The 22,172-nt window shown below is 37.7% G+C and overlaps 1 protein-coding gene across 2 annotated transcripts in view; it reads left to right on the forward strand.

Annotated features, from left to right (window-relative positions):
- Positions 1–22,172, forward strand: part of ttyh3b (tweety family member 3b) — a 51,045-nt gene that overhangs the window by 16,576 nt on the left and 12,297 nt on the right. For both annotated transcript variants that reach the window (XM_067442030.1, XM_067442029.1), the window contains exons 4-8: positions 12,039–12,150; positions 14,051–14,271; positions 15,662–15,757; positions 19,104–19,176; positions 19,914–19,989. In XM_067442030.1, coding sequence (XP_067298131.1) covers positions 12,039–12,150; positions 14,051–14,271; positions 15,662–15,757; positions 19,104–19,176; positions 19,914–19,989 — 578 coding nt within the window. The remainder of the gene's footprint in view (positions 1–12,038; positions 12,151–14,050; positions 14,272–15,661; positions 15,758–19,103; positions 19,177–19,913; positions 19,990–22,172) is intronic.

The following is a 22,172-nucleotide window of genomic DNA, read 5'->3' on the forward strand; positions in this document are numbered from 1 at the left end:
GTGGAGGCAAAGAGAACACAATCAGGTCTTTTATTGTTTTAATACTGATGATTTTGGCATACAGCTCATGAAAACCATCTAAAAAAATTTGCATATTTCATCCAACCAATAAAAGAAAAGTGTTTTTATACAAAAAAAGTCAACCTTCAAATAATTATGTTCAGTTATGCACTCAATACTTGGTCGGGAATCCTTTTGCAGAAATGACTGCTTCAATGCGGCGTGGCATGGAGGCGATCAGCCTGTGGCACTGCTGAGGTGTTATGGAGGCCCAGGATGCTTCGATAGCGGCCTTAAGCTCATCCAGAGTGTTGGGTCTTGCGTCTCTCAACTTTCTCTTCACAATATCCCACAGTGCTCCAAAATCTCCTGATAGCGAGCTGCATTGACCCTGCCCTTGATAAAACACAGTGGACCAACACCAGCAGCTGACATGGCACCCCAGACCATCACTGACTGTGGGTACTTGTCACTGGACTTCAGGCATTTTGGCATTTCCTTCTCCCCAGTCTTCCTCCAGACTCTGGCACCTTGATTTCCGAATGACATGCAAAATTTGCTTTCATCCGAAAAAAGTACTTTGGACCACTGAGCAACAGTCCAGTGCTGCTTCTCTGTAGCCCAAAGTGTCTTGACCTGGGGAATTCGGCACCTGTAGCCCATTTCCTGCACACGCCTGTGCACGGTGGCTCTGGATGTTTCTACTCCAGACTCAGTCCACTGCTTCCGCAGGTCCCCCAAGGTCTGAAATCGGTCCTTCTCCACAATCTTCCTCAGGGTCCGGTCACCTCTTCTCGTTGTGCAGCGTTTTTTGCCACACTTTTTCCTTCCCACAGACTTCCCACTGAGGTGCCTTGATACAGCACTCTGGGAACAGCCTATTCGTTCAGAAATTTCTGTCTGTGTCTTACCCTCTCGCTTGAGGGTGTCAATGATGGCCTTCTGGACAGCAGTCAGGTCGGCAGTCTTACCCATGATTGCGGTTTTGAGTAATGAACCAGGCTGGGAGTATTTAAAAGCCTCAGGAGTCTTTTGCAAGTGTTTAGAGTTAATTAGTTGATTCAGATGATTAGGTTAATAGCTCGTTTAAAGAACCTTTTCATGATATGCAATTTTTTAAAGATTTTTTTCAGGTTTTCATGAGCTGTATGCCAAAATCATCAGTTTTAATACAATAAAAGACCTGAAATATTTCAGTTGGTGTGCAATGAATCTAAAATATATGAAAGTTAAATTTGTATCATTACATTATGGAAAATAATGAACTTTATCACAATATGCTAATTTTTTGAGAAGGACCTGTATATGTACCTGAAGGAAAATATTTAGTTTTTACACTGTGTTCTGCAATTCTCTAATAAAAGGGTATTTCATGCTATTCTGTATCACATGTAGTCGCGCCATCTCCTCCTGCGCTCCCGTTGTGGACAATATGACTGTAAGGAAGCGCTGTTTATTATTTTTATTTTAATTTTTTACTACATTTTGAATTACGTTTGGATTTTCATTGCTTCAGTTCATGACTTCACCATCTGTGTCGGCAATTCCCTTTGTCTCCAGAATGTGCGTATGCACGGATGGAAGTTTGCTTAATTTGCTTGAAGGGAGAATGTGCGCGCCATTAAGTTTTATTTTTTTATAGATCCCAACCTTTGCTTGGGGACTGGCGTACGTACATTTCCAGCACCGTTTTGTGCGTACGCATGCTTTATAATTGAGACCCCAGGCCTGTAGCACTCCTCTCAGAAACTGAAATCCTCCACGCCACGATCGTCCCACCTTTCAAGTGTTTTAGTTAGTTATTTGATGCTATAAAATAGGGTGTCTAGCGCGCAGACTCCAGTCCCGAGAGCACTACTGCACAGACTCGGTCCCAAATCTGTGCAAGATGTCAGCTCCATATTTGGACCTCTGGAGTCTTCAATTACCTTAGGCCGTAAAAAATATGGACGTCATCCATATTTTTTATGCTATGTGTACACACTCTCAAAGGGTTAGTTCACCCAAAATGAAAATTACTGTTCCACAGAAGGAAGTAATTTGAGTTTGTAATGAAATGAGGACATTTATTTGACTCTTTCCCCGTCTTTGATGGAATTTTCCATTATTTATGAGACAACACTTCCCCGCCATTGACACAGTTTTTCACTATTATACAATAGGGGCGCTATTATGCATCTTTTAAAGGGGTTCTGAATCTCTGCATCAAAAAGCATACAAAAAGCATTTTTGGGGGGGGATAAAAGCATTGCTTATGCATGTTGTAGTCTCTGGGTTTTTTGAAGTGTTGATAAAAAAAGATTGCACGAAGCTATAATAAAAAGTTTTTTGTTGTTGTTATAGAAGAGCAGGAAAAGCGTCAACAAAAGCCAATAAATAAGAACAGAAGAGCTCTCAAGTAATAGCTGTATGACACATTATTCATGTAACGCATATGGCAGCTTATTAAACGCCTAACCCACGCTGATGAGCGCCGCTGGCCATGATTCATATGAAATGGTAGGTGTGTGTTTCTCTCTGCGCAGTGAGGAATGGATGGTATCTCGTCTGTATATTTTTAGTGATAATCCATGTCTGCATCTCATTGTACGACTGACAGCATCCTCGGCTGTGTTAACCCGTTCTTGCTTAGGATAGTTGGGAAATTGTTGGGACATTTTTCACAACCCACATGCTGTCACCTGATTCTGATAGTTAGGAAAACAAACTTCCCCCTGCTTTTATTGCCAGTTCTGATAAATCAATTACACTTGATTTAAATCATTTCTTTAGATTGACATGATACTTAGTTTCTTCTCCCTTTTAAATTGGTTCAATTCAGTAAATATTGATATGTCTATGTGCACTTTATCTTGTTGTGGTCTTTAGTTAAAACGTCTCTGTCTATATATAAAGAGCTCTGATATTAATAATTAGAGTTGAGAGGTCAGATCAGGCTGGCAGCCATTGCACACTGACCCCTGAACACAGGTTAAGTAGTTTAATCAAGTGTCTGCATTAGTAGGGGTTAAATTTATGTTGGCTAAATTGCCCTGCAATGACCCCGTTTAAAAATACCAGCTGCTATATTCTGTGGTCTTTATGTAGACATAGAGTGGATGGGTTTTGTAGTTTTAAGTGGGAGACTTCGCTGTAGTTGTTCACATTTGGTCAGTAAAAGAATATCTGTAAATAACTGCCAGTCGTGACCTGTTGAGAAGACCTTGGCTTTTAGGTTTCTTTCATTTATGTAAAGATAAAGGTGCGGCGACTAAGGTGACATTTACAGTTGTTGGGTGAAATTAAGCGGGTGAAAAAAAGTCCATGCAGTCCATGCAGTCCATGCAGATTCTGCTTGTGTTCAAGTCTACAAACTCCGTACATCAATAATGATTATTTTAATGCCTTTGCAAGTAATCATAAAGTATGCAAAAAAAACCTATTATGCTATTTTAAAGTTTCCTAATTTTGTCTCCTACAACATGTTTACATGCATCAAAGGTCAAAAAACACTTTAATTTTCTCATAGTAATATACACTGCACATCACCACATTTTTCGACGATTCTCAAATGACTTGATGGATGAATCAGTTTCTCTAAATCCCTCCTTTCCGAGAGCTTATTCTGCTGTGATTGGTCAGACGACCCAGTCTTTTGTGATTGGTCTTCCGTGTATAGCCCATATCGGAAACAAAATGGCCATTACAATAATCTTCAACTGGGGACGCTTCCTAAAGCTCAGTGATTGCAACACGGTAAAGACATCGATTTTTACCATATCAATCCGAGTGCGAACCCAGTGATGAAACACTGGAAGGACTAGTTATTCAACCCGTATCTTTAGATCCACAAAATATAAAACACAAAACCACATATTTTGAACACCTGGTAGAAAATATATACATCAATAATTAATCATACTTACAGGTTGTGATTCTGAGGAGCAAGCTGGTCCAAATTAACTTTCTTTCAAATGATTTTTCAAGAGATTCCTGCGTTTGAGAAGCACTTTTCAGTAAAATGACACATGAGCGCTGGTCAAGTTGTTTGCATCTGGACAACGTACGACATAGGTGGCCATTATGCAAATATCTTTTTTTAGGGACGTAGAACCGTAGCGCAGCGGGATTTTAATAAAAAAACGACTTATTTAGGGGGTTTAATTTGATTCTTTCTTTTTTAGACAATAACTTTATCATGCACTTTTGGCTTTACAACTTTGCTGAATTACACACGGCATGAAAGGGAATATTCAAAAAACCATAATAGTTTAAATCAAACTCTAATTTGTGTAAATAACAAGCCATCATTTTGCATATGATTTTGACAGTTTTGTTTTTATGAACTGTTACTCATTATTGTTTTAATTGCTTTTGGGTTCCTCCCTTTGTCTTCTGTTCTGATTATTTTCTGGGCTCTCCTCCCATTTATCCCCCACAAGGGTCATCAGACGATCTCCTCCCCTCTGTTCCACCCCTTCTGCCTTCCCTCCCTCCTCCTCTCCCTCATTAGCATACGTCTGTCCTATATCTGACTTCATGCTCTTCCGTTCATGCTGTGATTGACAAACAAAGAAGAGATTATTTTCCTTAGAGAGAGATGGATGCAGAAGAACCAGAGAAAAGGACAATGACGTCTGATTGATTGAGCGAGATGCAGATAAAGCTTAACGTAGAAAAGAGAGAGAGTTGCGGATCAGACTGAGTGATAGGTCCGTGGCAGAGATGAGAGATGTCATGCTGATATGATGGCTCAGATGAAACACATTGTGCCTCATGCATCATTAAGCACATCAAATAGTGCACAGCACATGCTCATGGGGTGACCTAAAACACTGTGGCGCACTCCTAAAAACTTAATCTCACTAAAGTTTTGTGTTTTTTAGCTTTAGTAGCTCAATTAATGTTTATTCAGAATGGTTCAAAATACTGTAAGCAAAGGATTTTCATGACATTCACTTCCATTAAAGGAATACTTTCAGTAGGGGTCAGTACAAGTTAGGCTTTAACAACAGTCAGTGTTATCTGAATGTTGATCACTACAAAAGTCATTTTGACTGATCCCTTTTTATTAAGCTTCCCCAAAAGAACTGTTATTGAAATCTTTAATTTGAATTTGAATCGATTCAGGTCAGAGAAATATTTTTGTTTGGTTTTTCGCTATGAATCAGATTTAGGGGCTTTATGCGGTTTGGCCATTGATTTAGCCTACATTCAGAATACAGATACATATCTGCCAAATCCTTTCTTTTATTTTCCAATGTGCTCCCATGTGACTCAGATCTGTTTTTTCCATGACAGTGTGAAACGTATGGAGATCTGATTTTTTTCAATTCCGATTCGTGCCATTTCCATATGTGGTACTAAGTCTGATTCAGGTCAGGTGTTTTGTAATGCGACTTCAGTCTGAACCGTCATATCGGATTTTATTCAACTTTCACGTCACTCTAGATCACAATTCTGCGCTCATTGGAGTCACTTCAAAGATTTTACAAACGTGACATGTCAAGACAGTTGTAAAAGTTAGGCAGTGGAAGGACAGTGATGTGTCAGAACCCCTCAGTATTACAGTGACAACTAAATACAAACAAAACATGAGGCTCGTATCATAAATGTTTAAAAACTCTGCTCTTTTTGTTTTATATCTACATACATTTGCTGGCTTTGGCAGCAGATCTAACTATAAATAAGTGCTTAATCGATTACTTTAATGTCTTTTGTGTTTACTTCCATATGACAGTGTGGTGTTCTGCGTGATGTCTCTATCAGTCTTTTGAGTATGCGGTTAAGTTCAGGACCATGATCTGTTCAAGATTGGAATCTGATATTGGCCACTTTTAAAACAACAGTGTGAACCGCTATACAAAAAAAATCAGAGCAATAAATCGGAATTGAGACTGCCTTGCAGTGTAAACGTGAAACGAGTTTCAAAGTGAAAGGTTTTTAAAACTGTACCATTTATAGTCTGTGTTTAAACTATGAAACATGAATGCACATGCACAATACGTGTTCAGTATATAAGTGCGTAGTGTTTCTTTACAAAATGACAGCCAACTACTGGCCTCACATGTATAATACAGCGTTTTAGTTGTTTTTTTGCAGTTGTCATCTGTACACGAAAAACGCAAAGGAAAAACGTATCCATTTTTAGTGCATTGTCATGTAATTGTGCCCATAAATTTAAATTCCAATAATGTATTTTTAAAAAGAAATCCTGACTTTCACAGCATGGACAAATGCACATATATTTGATATATGTGCACCATATATGTTGTGTTTGACAATTTAAGTTAGGTTTTTGCTTCAATTTTCTTTATATTTGTGAAAACAAGTCTTATCTTGTGCAGTATTGCTTCATGGATGCATTTAAGTTTTTGATGCTGATGTTTACTGAAAAAAAAATAAGACTGTGTCTGTCTCTGTCTGGTTTTGTTCTGGGCTAAAGAGACTCACTTCAGAAAAGAAAAAAATATTATAACATATAAGAGAAAATATTTTCATCTTCTTTATTACGTTCTCTTTTCTGTCACCCTCATGTCAGTGTTTTTTCCCCCGTCTCTCCCTGGCGCTGCCCCCTTGGTGCCTTGGAGATGTTGCCATAGCAACAGAATCAGATTTTGAACATTGAAGCTGCGCGATGAATAATGCACTGCAGGTCTTTCTGTGTGTGCGTGCGTGCGTGCCATAGCCGCATAGAGTCGTTATTCAATATCTCTTATCTAACAGTGCCAGATTCTCACAAACATGTTTCTGGTTGTATCTTGAAGTATTTGTGTCCACTGTTTAATTATATTAAGTCATTTTGATTGGTTTATGTAGAACACTTTGGCTCAGTAATTGACCCATCAAGCCAGAATCGATTCTGTTTAAAGCAGCCAGGTCTAAAAAAAAAAGGCTTATTTTCCACAACAATGACATTTTACCTGAGTTGATCTTGTTTAGGTTGAAAGTCTAAGGTTGTTTGTTCTGACTTTTTACATTTATGATTGAAAGTGACCCATATATGTCTGTGCTAAATGCATCTCTGTGTACAGAAATTCTTTACCTTTGCTATTTTTGGTGCTTTGTTTTTTTAAAGTTTGTTAGGTGTGATTTAATAATTAAATATTGCATTATCGTCTTAAGCCAACACTGTAGCACTTGTGAATAAAATATTTTCTTACTCGTTATACTTTAACAATTAGTTTTGGTAACAATTACTATTCTCCAAACAGAACTATTAAAATGTGCCCACTCACATTGTCTAACAGATAAACACACAAGCGAGTTATTGTGGTCAGTGGTGTTAGAGTGAGGGTTTCTGGGGAAGAGAGGGAAAGCCTAGCTGAGCCACGTGACTCCTGACCTTAACAAGAAATGACAGCGTGACCTCCCTCTCGATATCTCTTGGTCTCACACACTCCTTAAGCTTATAAGAGCTCTCCTGCCTAAATCCTCTTGTATTTGAGTGACAGAGACAAAGAGTAACACATGCAGGAAAATGTGCATGTGGCATCAGATAAAACCCTCGCCGCATATGCACCAAAACTGCCCTGAGAAAAATTTAGTAATGTGGAAATAAATGTCATTGTCTCACAATAATTCCTTTGTGTTAAAGGGATACTTCACCGCGTTTTCATATTAAACAGTGTTATTCCCTTAACGAAGACAAGTTGATACATACCCCTCTCGTCTCGTCGTGCGTGCACTTAATCTCTCTGACGCGCGGTGACATTCTGATAGCATTTAGCTTAGCCCACTAAGCCCAGTTCATTCATTAGGTACCAAACTGAGATCAAGTTAGAAGCGACCAAACACCTCCACATTTTCCCTATTTAAATACAGTTACACAAATAGCTGAACGACCTAGTATGGTGACACAAACTAAAACGTGACTCTTTTCTTAGCGGGTTAAAATGGAACTATAATGTATGGCGGAATAGCACTTCTGAGAGTACTTCGACTCGCAGTAAAAAGTCACGCCTAAAAAATCCTCCCTCAAATCTCCCCCTCCCTCTCTCATTTCTGTCAATAGGGGGGAGGGGGAGATGTGAGGGAGATTGTGCACGCACTGAAAAGAGAGAGGTATGTATCAACTCGTTTTAGTTAAAGCTACACTGTGTGATATTTTCCCTCATCTAGCAGTGAAAAGGCATATGACCATCCAGGGAATAATAGTTTCTGTTCCTCTCAATTCTGATTTCGTTTTAACTCCTATAGTGGCCGATTTAGTCCAAGATTAACATGGCAATCCCCCTCTTCACATTCAACACGGTGCCATCGAGTGTTACAACGAGAAAGGTGAAGCTTGAATTTATGGGTATGTCCCTCTTTGGCTAATGTACTTTCAAGATGGAGGGGCAACTTGGCGACCAGCATTCGAACCCCTCACCTGTATGTATTTTCTATGGCATATTATAAACTTACGAGAATACTTTATTACTTGAAAGAAGTAAATATACATTAATGAGCACATATTTTTGAAAGAACTAAGTGTTTTTAGCTAAGAATAAACTAAAAAAGTTACACAGTGTAGCTTTAAGGGAATAACAGTGGAGCGGTGGAGTATCCCTTTTAAAGGGGTCAGGAATTGAGAGAGAGAACTTGTCTAAGAGGTCATTGTAGTAATAAAATATCCTGCAAGTTTCAGTACTCAAAACTTCTTCGTCAGTCTAAAAATGGATTTTATTAAAACCAAGCAATAGTGTGATGACAGACCGCCTCCGCAGAATCAAATCAACACCTACTTCTACGTCATTGCATCTTTGACTTTGGTGTGGGGTGAAAAGAAGAGAGCTACAGAATCACTGGACTAAAAAAACATTATTTTCCAAAGGAACCTAATTCTAGAAATATGGTTATTTATTTTCAAATGTTAATTTCTCCAAGGATTATTTGGTTCGGTACATTTCACTGTGGATTATTTGGAATCAATCGCAATTTTAACTTATGCAAACAGGCTTTTATTGTAAGATATGGACTTGACAGTAATGCCACAACATTTTAGTAACAATTAATTTTAACACCTGATCTGTGATCAGGGTGTTGGGGGATAACAGTTTAGGACCCAAGACCAGTTGTGAAGACTAAGAGTCAGGAGTGCAAATAATTAAAGAGAAATGTACTGAAGAATATTTTGCAGTTTCATCAGCAGAAGCCTGCTTCAAGTCTCACAAGGAGTTTGTACGCTGCGCTCCCTTCCTTCTCTACCAGATTTCGTACATACAATTTCCTAACAGTTATACTGTTTTCAAGGTCTAGCCATGTCTACTGCAAGTTGAATGATTCTGATTGTTTTCACATATTGTCAGTTAATCAGATGCACGTGTCCATAGATCATTTGTTGAACAACATACTGTTACTCTCCTTAGGATGCCGGTTGTACACCTTCAACACTGATCTGTAACACATAATACTGCGCACATACACAGATACACAGTTTCTCCAAGGTTGGAGCTGATTAAGCTCTAGCTCTGACCAGAAAGTTTCCCAAAACATACTGATAACGTGCTTTCTCTCATTGAGTGGTACAAACAATAGTACAAGACAATATTCATCTGGGTTATTTAGTGTTTTAGTAAAAGGAAATATAAAATGAATAAAAAATATAATATAAAATGAAAGACAAATCCATATTTAATCTCTGGAAGCAATGAGTGAGTGAACATGGTTACTCAACTCCTGTCAGGTTAGGAGTGTGTGATGCCTCCAGAATTCAAACACGCGACAGCATGTTCTGAAATCAAGTGTTTAGAGATGCATAACACATCCCTAGGACAGACCCTCAGTCACCACTCGGAGACCAAATACAAATTTTAGAAAACGTATATGAAGAAACAACAATCAGTGGTTCTATTGATCTGGTAATATCATAACTGGAAATAATCATTAAAAATCATTATAATAATATACAAGGATATTAGGAACACCTGCCAATCAACCAATCACATGGCAGTTGCTTCAATGCATTTAGGGGTGTGGTCCTGGTCAAGACAATCTCCTGAAATCCAAACTGAATGTAAGAATGGGAAAGAAAGGTGATTTAAGCAATTTTGAGCATGGCATGGTTGTTGGTGCCAGATGGGCCAGTCTGAGTATTTCACAATCTGCTCAGTTACTGGGATTTTTACGTACAACCATTTCTAGGGTTTACAAAGAATGGTGTGAAAAGGGAAAACATCCAGTATGCGGCAGTCCTGTGGGCGAAAATGCCTTGTTGATGCTAGAGGTCAGAGGAGAATGGGCTGACTGATTCAAGCTGATAGAAGAGCAACTTTGACTGAAATAACCACTCGTTACAACCGAGGTATGCAGCAAAGCATTTGTGAAGTCACAACACGCCCAACCTTGAGGCTGATGGGCTACAACAGCAGAAGACCCCACCGGGTACCACTCATCTCCACTACAAATAGGAAAAAGAGGCTACAATTTGCAGAAGCTCACCAAAATTGGACAGTTGAAGACTGGAAAAACGTTGCCTGACCTGATGAGTCTATTTCTGTTGAGACATTCAGATGGTAGAGTCAGAATTTGGCATAAACATAATGAGAACAGGGATCCACCATGCCTTGTTACCACTGTGCAGGCTGGTGGTGGTGGTGGTGTAATGGTGTGGGGGATGTTTTCTTGGCACACTTAGTGCCAATTGGGCATTGTTTAAATGCCACTGTACTAAAATGGCCCCCACAGTCACCAGATCTCAACCCAATAGAGCATCTTTGGGATGTGGTGGAACAGGAGCTTTGTGCCCTGGATGTGCATCCCACAAATCACCATCAACTGCAAGATGCTATCCTTTCAATACGGGCCAACATTTCTAAAGAATGCTTTCAGCACCTTGTTGAATCAATGCCACGTAGAATTAAGACGAAGGCGAAAGGGGGTCAAACACAGTATTAGTATGGTGTTCCTAATAATCATTTAGGTGAGTGTGTGTATAGATAGATAGATAGATAGATAGATAGATAGATAGATAGATAGATAGATAGATAGATAGATAGATAGATAGATAGATAGATAGATAGAACACTTAACATTGAGAAATGTTGTAAAGATTAAATCACTGCATTCATGTGCTTAACAGACATGTCTGTCATCGGCTACAATGCTTTTCACTGCACCTTTCATGCGACGGGAGTAGATCTAAATATAATGCTATAGTCAACGCTTTTCACTGTTTTTCATCTCAGGAGTCCACAAAAAGTGAAAGTTTTTCGAAAGCGTTCCACATGTAATACTTTTATTTCTTATGCACATTTTTTAGCAGTGGGCTTTTACATTAAGTTTCACAGCCGACACGCCCCTTAAAACAGAGCATTTAAATCAGAGGGTTTAAATCGGGAGAAAATGTACTTATTTTTAAATTAAGACAATTGTTGATATAAAAATCATACTAACTTAAGTGCACCTCAGAAAATACAATAAAATTATAAGCAAAACGTGGTTTGTGTAAATGTGAAAGTCTCATGTTCACCAAGGCTGCATTTATTTGATAAGATTTCTTTATTTAAAAATATTTTATTACTTTTATTATTAAATATTATTACTTATGATTATTTTTTTCTAAAATATTTTAAAATGTAATTTATTCATTTGGTCAAAGCTGAATTTTCAGCATCATTAGTCCAGTCTTCAGTGTCACAATCTTTCAGAATTCATTCTAATGTTGACAATAATGTCATTGGTGAAATAAAAATATCATTAAAAAAAATATATCTTAACCAATTTTGCTGAACCCAAACTTTTCAACAGTAATATATATTATTTTTGGCTGTAGTTATTGTCTAATATATTGTCGTTGATTATAAACAATGTGCTATACTTTACTGATGAAAGCTGGTAATTTTAGGAAACGACCATGATTCTGTGTATTAATGTCTTTATGAAAGCAAAAACCACAACATTGATTCAGTCAAGTTCAGATGTGATAACCCTGGTAATTTTCAGGGTCTTTAAAAGTTTGTTGTAGTCTTATGATTCCAGATTAAAGACATTGCTTGTGTGAGAGTGTTGTATATTATATATAAAAGAGTCTGCCACAGTCACATGAGCTAATTCCTATTTTAATGACTTTCCAACAGTGCTGGCATTGCAGTTGGTTTCTATGGAAACGGCGAAACGTGCGATGGCGTGACACGACTGACATATTCCTTGCGCCATGCTAACCAAACAGTGGCAGGCATCGACAAACTGGTGAGTCATTCACGATTTTGTTGGATCTAAGCTATGGACAATTTGCTAAATCAAAGTGTTTAAAAGACACTTAAATGCCACAAAAATGTACCATCGCCTCTACTAAACATCCCATTGCTGTTGCTAGAGAGTTCATTGCCCCTTAATGAACACTTTAACTTGATACTACTTCTCTTGCCAAATACGTCAATGCATCTCCATTGCCATAGCTAAAATCCCTATCATGCATGTTGTTAAATGTTAAATTATTTATAAGGTTGAGGGTGTAATTGTTTTGGTGGGTTTGGTCATTATGTGTATCAAAATATCCATTAGCAAGTGTTCTGACTTCTAAGGCCTGGATATACTTAATTTTACGTGTTCCAGAAAGTATACTCTTTTAGCCATGAGCGCAGAAAGACACATTTGGCGAGTACACACTATCTTGTGGACTTTGTTTTCAAGCATTCATGTCACTCGCACATACACTGTTGTACATGCACTGTCCACCCGGACACAAAAATGGCCTGACAGTAGTACGTCAGAGGACAAAGTATACTTTGGGCTTTAGAGAAACATTAAGACTGATGCACTGAAATTAATTGTTTGTGGATAAACTGAAACTGAAATTTAGAGTTCATTTAATAATTAGTTGTGTATTATATAAGCATTTAAATTGATCAATGCATTTTTATATCAACTTTATAATGATAATGCTTCTACTACAATTTGTTGAAATATTTAAACTGTGGTTTTAATAACGGTAACACTTTATTTTAAGGTTCAGTTATTAACTAGCTGCTTATTAGCATGCATATTACTAGGATATTGGCTGTTTATTAGAACTTATAAAGCACATATTAATGCCTTATTCTGCATGACCTTATTCTACATCCCTTAATCCTACCCAATAACTAAACTTAAATGCTACAAAAACTACCTTACTAACTATTAATAAGCAGTAAATTATGAGTTTATTGAGGCAAAAGTCGTAGTTAATAGTTAATGTGTTCCCTATACTAAAGTGTTTTGTTTTCATGACGGATTTATTTAAACATTCAATAAATGATAAAGCAGTAAAAATATAAGGAATATGTAAAAATACTGCATATATTTCTGCAACTGTAAAAATACAAGCAAATGCCTATATGTGTGTGTGTGTGTGTGTGTGTGTATGTATATATATATATATATATATATATATATATATATATATATATATATATATATATATATATATATATATATATATATATATATATATATATATATATATATATATATATATATACTATACTGAATGTGTCAGAATATTACTTTGCAGTGGCAGCGTTTTACAAAAATCAATGCAAATACTGCAAATAATGCAAAACAGACCACACACACACACACACACACACACACACACACACACACAAACAAACCGAACTAAGGGAGAAAACGCATCAGGTTCTGAAACGAGAGCTTCAAACAAACCAGGTGTAAAAAAGCCCTTAAAGATAAAAGTTTGCTACAAGCACTAATTAAACATCACTGTATTTAAATGGGATTTTGTGTCCTTCGATTCACATTTTTTAGGCTTTTTTTTGTCTTTTATTTAGATAGGACAGTACGTAGACAGACAGGAAATCACAGAAGATTAAAGAGGGGAATTGGGCCGGGACAGGACCTTGAGCCAGGATTCAAACTCGGGTCGCTGAAGTGCAACCGCACTATATGTCGGAGCACTTACCCACACGGCTATGGCTCAGCTCTTTTAACATTTCTTATTCAGTAATCGGCCAGGCAGACAATTCTCCTGAACTCATCGTCCTGGTCTATCATTAATGATATCATTGTAAATCTTACTGTTTGATTCAGGGGCAGAATATAATGGATCTGATGTATTGAGCCTTACATATTTTGTGTGTGTGTACTTTAGGTATCAGAGAGCACCAGCAGTCTGAATGAAACCCTGCAGGAGGGTTTGGTGCAGCTGGAGACTGTGTACTCCAAGCAGACAGACTACCTGTCCATCGTCCAGAAACTGCAGGGTCAGCTGGATGAACTGATCAATCTGATGGTGGATGTGCCTTTCTGGAGCAGTACGGATTTCTCTTTGGATCACCTGGCATTCATCACTGAGCAGTATGACTGGTACAGGTAATTATAAAGTCAAGTCATTTTCGAGAGCGTTCCACATTTAATACTTAATTCTTTTGCAAAAATTGTTAGCAAATCACAGCAGTGGGCGTTTACATTGAAGTCTCACAGCTGACACATCCCTTTAAAACAGAGCATTCAAATCAGAGGGCTAAAATCAGGGGAGAAAATGTACTTATTTTTAAATTATGAAAAATGGTTGATATAAAAATCATACTAACATCATAGTCATTGCTCTGTGATGTCTAAATTTGTTTCAAATGGATGTTCCAGAGAGTGGTGGTTTCTAAAATCCTGTTGGTTTTTACAAAAAAAAAAAATAGTAGTCTAACATGATTTGTTTGCAGATGACGCATGACACCTTTAAAATATAAGTTAAAAATCTAATTCAGTGACTTTTAGGTATAAGTACGACTTAAATGTCCAAAGACATTACACAGTAGAAGACTAGGGGTGTCCCCGACTAAGGATTTACACATTCAAATCAGAATTTTCGAATCTCTCTATGGTTGACCGATAGTCGAATCATCTATGTGTGTGTAAACCATAGACTGGAAAAAAATAAACGGTATAAACGGGTTGGGAAGGGCAGGACACTAGTCAGCAGGAGGCTAAGACTATTTTTATTTTACTTTACACACGGCACACAGCCAACACTTTTAATAAAGTGATCAAAACTAGGCTACACTACACATTCGTAAATTAACCGTTCTCTCATAACATTTAAAAGCCGCGATTGAAACACACAAATATATAAAAGAACATTTTGATAAATAAACCTAAAAAAATACCTGCCTAGAGAGGAAAAGAACACTTTGGGTGTGTTTATATGCACGTTCTTAAGCCGATTGTGCCTAAAGGGGGTCGCACACTGGACTGATGCTCAGCACCGTTTCTCAGGTATCTCACACCAGGCAGACGTGAACATTATATACGAGCAAGCTCAATTTTGAATCGACTTCTGACAGAAGAGCTGCACGATGAGTGTATCTTGTAGCAAAGGGTGAAATCAGTATGTACATTCATGATTTGAGGGAAATCTACATTTAATCACCGCGGACAGTCATCGAATGCCGGCGTCGGTGTATGTGTGTTCGAATTTTAAAGGCGCTTCTTTATAACACTAATATTGAGCACCCCCATATTGCCAAAATGGCATGATCCTCGTTTCATAACACCCGCGAAGATTCGACCATGAGATCAGTGGTCGAATCCGGTCCTGCATATCGATGCATCGAATCTTCGACTATTAGGGGTCACCCCTATAGAAGACACAATAGTTTTTCACTGATAAAGTCCAGAACTGTTCCAGAACTGTTCCTAATTTTGGGAAAGTATTAAACAAATTTCCAACCATCTGGAAGTGATCATGGGTATGTGTGTTTTGTAGGTGGTTGGGTTATCTGGGTCTGCTGCTCTTTGATGTTGTAATCTGCCTGCTCGTTTTGGTTGGTCTCATACGCAACTCTAGAAGCATCTTGATCAGGTGAGTGCAAAAATGATTAACAAATTATTAGTTAATATCACACACACACAATAGTTACTCATATAATCTATAACAAAGGAGTGCCTAACAAACCTTTTCTGTACCTTTAAAGGGTTAGTTCACCCAAAAATGAAAATTATTTCATTAATTACTCACCCTTGTGTCGTTGGATACCTGTAAGATCTTCGTTCATCTTTCGTTCAGATATTTTTGTTGAAAGCTGATGGCTGAGAAAGGCTTCAGAAAGGCCTTCATTGGCATTCAGTACATTTACACTCACAAGACCCATGAAGGCACTAAACACATCGATACAAAGTCCATCTCACTACAGTGGCTGTACAATAATGTGACGAAAATAATTGTTGTGCGCAAAAAAATCTAAATAATGACTTTATCTGCCAAGTTATTGTCTTCTGTGTAGGTCTCGGACGTGAACTCATGCGTTAGCGGCGCTCTTTTTTGCTTCCGGGTCATGTATCTGAACCATAGATCTGAACGGTGGAGCTGCGTCATATTCTCGCGCATGCGTCAAGTTCACGTCAATAACTTTGTGGATAAAGACGTTATTTTGATTTTTGTGCGCACAATAACTATTTTCGTCGCATTGTAAAATTATTGTACAGCCACTGTAGTGAGATGGACTTTGTATCGATGTGCTTAGTGCCTTCATGGGTCTTGTGAGTGCAAATGTACTGAATGCCAATAGAGGCCTTTTTGAAGCCTTTCTCAGCCATCAGCTTTCAACAAAAATATCTTCATTTGTGTTCCGAAGATGAATGAAGGTCTTCGGGGTGTCCAACGACACGAAGGTGAGTAATTAATGAAATAATTTTCATTTTTGGGTGAACTAACCCTTTAAGCTCTGTATTTAAACTGGGTAATTAATGTAGTAGAAATGTGAAGGAAGTTTTGAATTTGGTGCTTTCTAGACTGAGAAAAGACAGAAAATTTATTTTTGTCTAGTGTGGATGAAAGACAAGGCCACTCCCAAAGCCACCGCTACTGGATCACCGGATCACTTTCCCACAGCGTTCAGTTAGAGAACAGACACTACATTTAAAAACTGAACTTGTCTGTTCAATATGATGTGAGTGAGCCAACTGAGTGTCACAGCACAAACGCAGCAGGAGTCAGATTACGTTTGAGAGCTGAGGCAAGCGCGGCAGTCGTTCACAGCGTGTGTTCAGTCTGTCGTGTTTTCAGTTTATGCCTTTGGAAGCTTAACTTTCATAGGAATTGATTTGAAAAGTTGAAACACTCACTTTTTGCTCAACACAGCTCTGTTTACATAAATGCCCACAGTTGCCCGAGCTAAGTGCTGTAAACAGGCATTATTGAATTCAGCAGGGCAGTTGGAGACATGACTTTTCAATGTAGGGTAAAGAGCAGAATGAGATTGGAAAATTACCCAAAATTTAACATGTGTCAGAAGAATTTAAATAATCGACTTTGACTCACAACAAGGAAATATTGACGTGTAAGGAAAAAACAATGTCATTGTTACAATGTAAGATCACATTTTATTTCGGAATAAATTATATGGGCCTTTATCGTTTTCCTGGTGCATTGCAGAAGATGACTCAGGTTAAAATCCACTACTGAATTTACAGTTTTAGTTTGGAAATTTCCAGGTTTAAAATCGTTGTGTGAAAATGCCTATTTTTAGCCTGTAACTATGCAAAATTGAGATCCATTCTCTGAAAGCCTAGAAATGGAGAAAGAGAGAGAGAGAGAGAGAGAAAGGGAGAGCACGAATCAGAGAGAGTTGTCAGTGGAGAGATGGATTCAGGCGAAACAAAATCTATTTAGTATACAAGGAAGGGTGAAGATCTTCCCTTGATTCACTCTGACTCACTTTCTCACTCCTTCTGCTGCAATTAGACACCTCTTCTGCCGCATGTTGTGTACATGTTTGTGTTTGTAGTAGTGTTTGAGGGTGCATGTGTATCTAGAAGCACATTTGGTCAGTGGGAGTTTGTTTGAATCCCGAGAGATGTGTACTAACTGGGTTACTCACCATGAGCCTAAACAACAAAAATGAAACCAACCAGAAAATATCCATAAAAAGCAGAAACATTTAGTGTTTGTTTTACAGTAATAGCTCATTCGCCTTGTCCCAGCATTAAAACAAATCGAATAACATCCATTTTTGCACAGTTTTGTGCATTTAAGAAGGCCATTTTATGCTCTTGCTTTTGTTTTTGGGGTCTACTAGAATAGGTTTTCATGCTTAAAGGGTTACTTCAGCGATTAGCATATGGCTTTGTATCAGTAGAAACCCTGGAGTATATTCAAATTATTGTGCTTTCCCCCCTCATATCTCCCTGAGACAAGAGATTTATGCATTTTATTTCTGGAAAAATTCCTCCTATGATGCAAATTGACGATTTTTGCATCATAGGAGGAACGTTTGCCCAAAGGCTAAAGACTACAGCCAGCAGAGGGAGCCATTTCCGCATGTTTTGAACCCGCGCATGGGGGATGGGAGATTACACTCAGCTTGCAGGGAGAGCTCAGCTCAGCTACAGGCACTCATTTAAACGGACTATGGTACGCAATGTAAGTCTTTTAACTTCTCAAATTAATTTCTATGAAAGTTAAGCTTGTAAAGGCATGAACTGAAACGCGCCAGACTGAACTCGCGTTGTGAATGTATGCCGCGAGTGTAGTCGCGATTACCTCAGCTCTCATCACTCCTGCAGTTAGTGCTCAGCGCTGTGATACTGGCGCGGTGACTCACTCATTATATTGAACAGACACGTTCAGTTTTTAATTGTAGTGTCTCCTCTAACTCAGTCACTGTAATCAAGTTGGTGGCGTTGGGAATGGCACAGGGCAGCGAAGCATTCTGGGAATTGTAGTCTTTCATCCCCATGGGACAAAAATACATTTTCTGTCTTTTCTCAGTCTAGAAGACACCAAATTCAAAAATAATTTCACATTTCTACTGCATTGATGACCCAGTTTAAATACAGATTCATCTTCCCAGCGCTGAAGTACCCCTTTAAATGTTCAAAACATGTTTGCATTTGCATTTGACGGTCTGTTTAATTCCGGTCTCTATGAAGCCCCTCCTTCTGAAAAGTGCAAGGTGCTCTGATTGGTTGGCTGGACCAGTGTGTTGTGATTAGTCAACCATCTTCAAGCATGTTTTGGAAATTTCACGCCCCTTTACTATAACAGATTGTTTCAAATCACTACTGACATAACTTAATCAGGCCTTGCCCTTTTTTGGTGTATGCATTGTGTAGAAATTAAATGAGGGTATTGTGGACATACATAACAGGGATGAGTGCAAATTATTTTCTGTGGTAATTCTTAATCTTACTCTATTTCTCTCCTTCAGTGTTTGTTTGCTAGGTGTGCTGACACTTGTGATCAGCTGGGCTTCACTTGGGCTGGAGTTTTCTGTTGCCGTGGTGCGTAAATGATCAGAAACACATTTTAATTCTCGTCACCTTTATGCTGATATTTCGGGTTGTCTTTATAGCAGCCTAAAGAGAGTTTAAATTATAAACTCATGAAGTAGAGCCAAACTATGTGGAGCTTATTATTCAGGAAAATATCAAGTATGTACACTACTGTTCAAAAGTGTGGGCTCGGTAAGATTTTTTTATGTTTCTGAAAGTAGTCTATTACGCTAATAAGCAAGGCAGTATTTATGTTCAAAATCAAAAAATATAGTAAAAACAGTAATATTGTAAAATATTATTGCCTAAAATATCTTCTATTTTAATGTTAAACATAATGGCAAAATTCAGTGTCACATGATGATCCTTCAGAAATCATCCTAGTATGCTGATTTAGTGCTCAAAAAACATTTCTTATTATTAATCTTATTTCTTATTATTAAATGTTGAAAACTGTATACATTATTTTAAAATGTTTTGTGGAAAATCTTTAATGTTTTAATTGTCAGTTTTTGTCAATTTAATGCCTACTTGCTAAATAAAAATATAAATTGCTTAAAAAAAGTACTAACCCCAAACTTTTGAATGTAAGTGTATGTTTAATATGAGAATTATAGATAACTTAAACAAATATGTGGCATTTAGAGGTGCAAAAACATTTGAATGTTTGTGTCTTTGTGCCTGTATTTGAGTGTTTGTGTTTCGAGGGTGTCTAGCTGTGCTTCATGTCTTGTTCTCTTCCTTAGACTGCCAGTGATTTTTGTGTTGCCCCTGACTCTTACATCACCAAAGTGACACGTGAGAACGCCGTTATCAACCAAGGTATGTACTCCCAAGTCGAGTCCAGTTTATTAGCCTTTGTCAAAATTTACGCAGGGTTCACTGAGCATTTGAAATGCTTGTGACAAGGCTCACAAAAAGGCTCACATTTTTTTTCAGTAAAATATTAAAAAAAAACACCAGGCCTTTGTTATATATTTTGCTCGCTTGAGTACTTACAGTATCCCAAATGTTCCCAACTATTTGTAAATCGTGAAAAATTTGCTATTTTAACCAATGAACCTAGACGTGTGAGGGAGTCACAAGTCAGTTGCATCATATCTGCGTTACCCTCGGTTTCCGGTTTTACTATATTTTGCAGAAACATTTACTCAGTATTTCTTACTTTTTACTGCAGTGTGCAACTAGTATCATAGCAGCTGTCATAGCATTATTTTCAACACGCTCAAATGTATCTAATATGATGAACAGAGCTGCGTTACCTCATACTCATGATCGGAAAAGCGGAAATGGCGCAGTCGACTCTGGCATATTAAAAAAGTCCCGCGGCTCGCTAATCACAATCGCTCCAGCGACCTTACTCAGCTCCCACAACACTCTGCTCTGCTTCATACTACAGTAACGTAAATAATCACATCCATGAACATGATTTTTGCCCGAGTCCTATCCTGATGAGTAGAAGACCACATGTCCCAAGATTCTGCGCTCAAACTTGGCGTCATCAAAAGCCGACCACTAGCTGACGGAAAAGTTACATAGTGAACGTTTAACAAATATAGTATATAGTACAGATAAAAGCAAGTACTAAATGTTGGACTCATCAACACATTTCACAACACAAATTCACAACACATTTGTGGCATTATTTTTAAGCTGTATGTTTTATTTGCATTTTATTAGTTGCATTATAGACTGATAATTCAATACATATTAGGGGTGTAACGATTAATCTACTACATCAATGTATCGATTTATATTCCTATGATCCAACTACATCGAAAGGTAATCAACCGATTGTATTGAAAATAGGGAATAACACCTTTGATTTAAGCACATCAGACTTTATCTGGATGTTTTTTCTTAGCGCTTTTAACGATTAAGGCGTTAAACGTTATTCAGTCTGCCTATATGTGACGTTAGCCGCACGCGCCAGCAGCAGCCCAAAGAAAACAAAACATAACATGGCAGATGACAGAGGAGAAGCCAACGAGCGAGAAATTATCAAGCCACCATTGCGGTCCAAGGCGTGGATAGTTTGGAAACACTTTGGCTTTAGAAAAGACAGAGATGTTCTAAATAAGTCGCTCTCTGTTTGTAATTGTAACAGGTTCAGCCACTGCTCATTCAACCTGAAGAGATGTTGGTTGCACTTTATTTTTTTGATATTAATATTATATTTGTATTATTTTTATGTTGAAAACAACAGCAAAAGTAGCAGGTAAACCTACTGTTAATTAAACCTTTAAGAGATGTTAGTTGTACTTTATTTTTTGATATTAATATTGTAATATTTTTATTTTTAAAAACAAGCAAAAGTAGCAGTAGTAGTATGTTGGTTGTACTGTACTTTTATTGAAACTGACAGCAGAAACGGTTAACTTCCTGTTAATTCAACCTAAACTGTTGGTTGCACTTTATTCAAATAAAATGTGAACACATTTGCCATTAATTGTTTACTTGTTTTTTAATATTCATAATTAATTGATATCTGGTTCCCTTAAAAGAAACAACAGGAATCTAGGAAACTTCACCTGCACGTATTTATTTCAGTCACACTGATTCAAATTTTTGGCTAAAAAAATGACTGAATCGATTTCAAGTCACTGAATCGTTTCGGATTGTATAGTTCGAAATGAACCAATATTGTCCTTGAATCGTATAGACAACCTCAAATCGTGATACGAATCGAATTGTTGTTAAAACAAATCGTTACACCACTAATACAAATCATTATGTATCAAGTCTTGAACTCAAGGCTCCTCACAAAAAAAATGTGTATGCTTACAATCGCGCTCATTCATTCATTGCTTCAAAAGTTCTAAAGCATTGCTATGCAGAGGAGGCTTTCTTAAAGGGTGTTTATGTACAAAGCAGGTCTTGTATCCTGCTCTCAGACTGTGGCTTTCCTGAACAGACATGAATGTCATTTCTAATGAGTTCCCACAGGGGATACGATTCATGACCCTCTCAGCCCCTACACAGCACATTCACAATCAGCACTCATT

This window comes from Pseudorasbora parva, chromosome 4 (assembly GCF_024679245.1).
Source record: "Pseudorasbora parva isolate DD20220531a chromosome 4, ASM2467924v1, whole genome shotgun sequence".
Classification (NCBI taxonomy): Eukaryota; Metazoa; Chordata; class Actinopteri; order Cypriniformes; family Gobionidae; genus Pseudorasbora; species Pseudorasbora parva.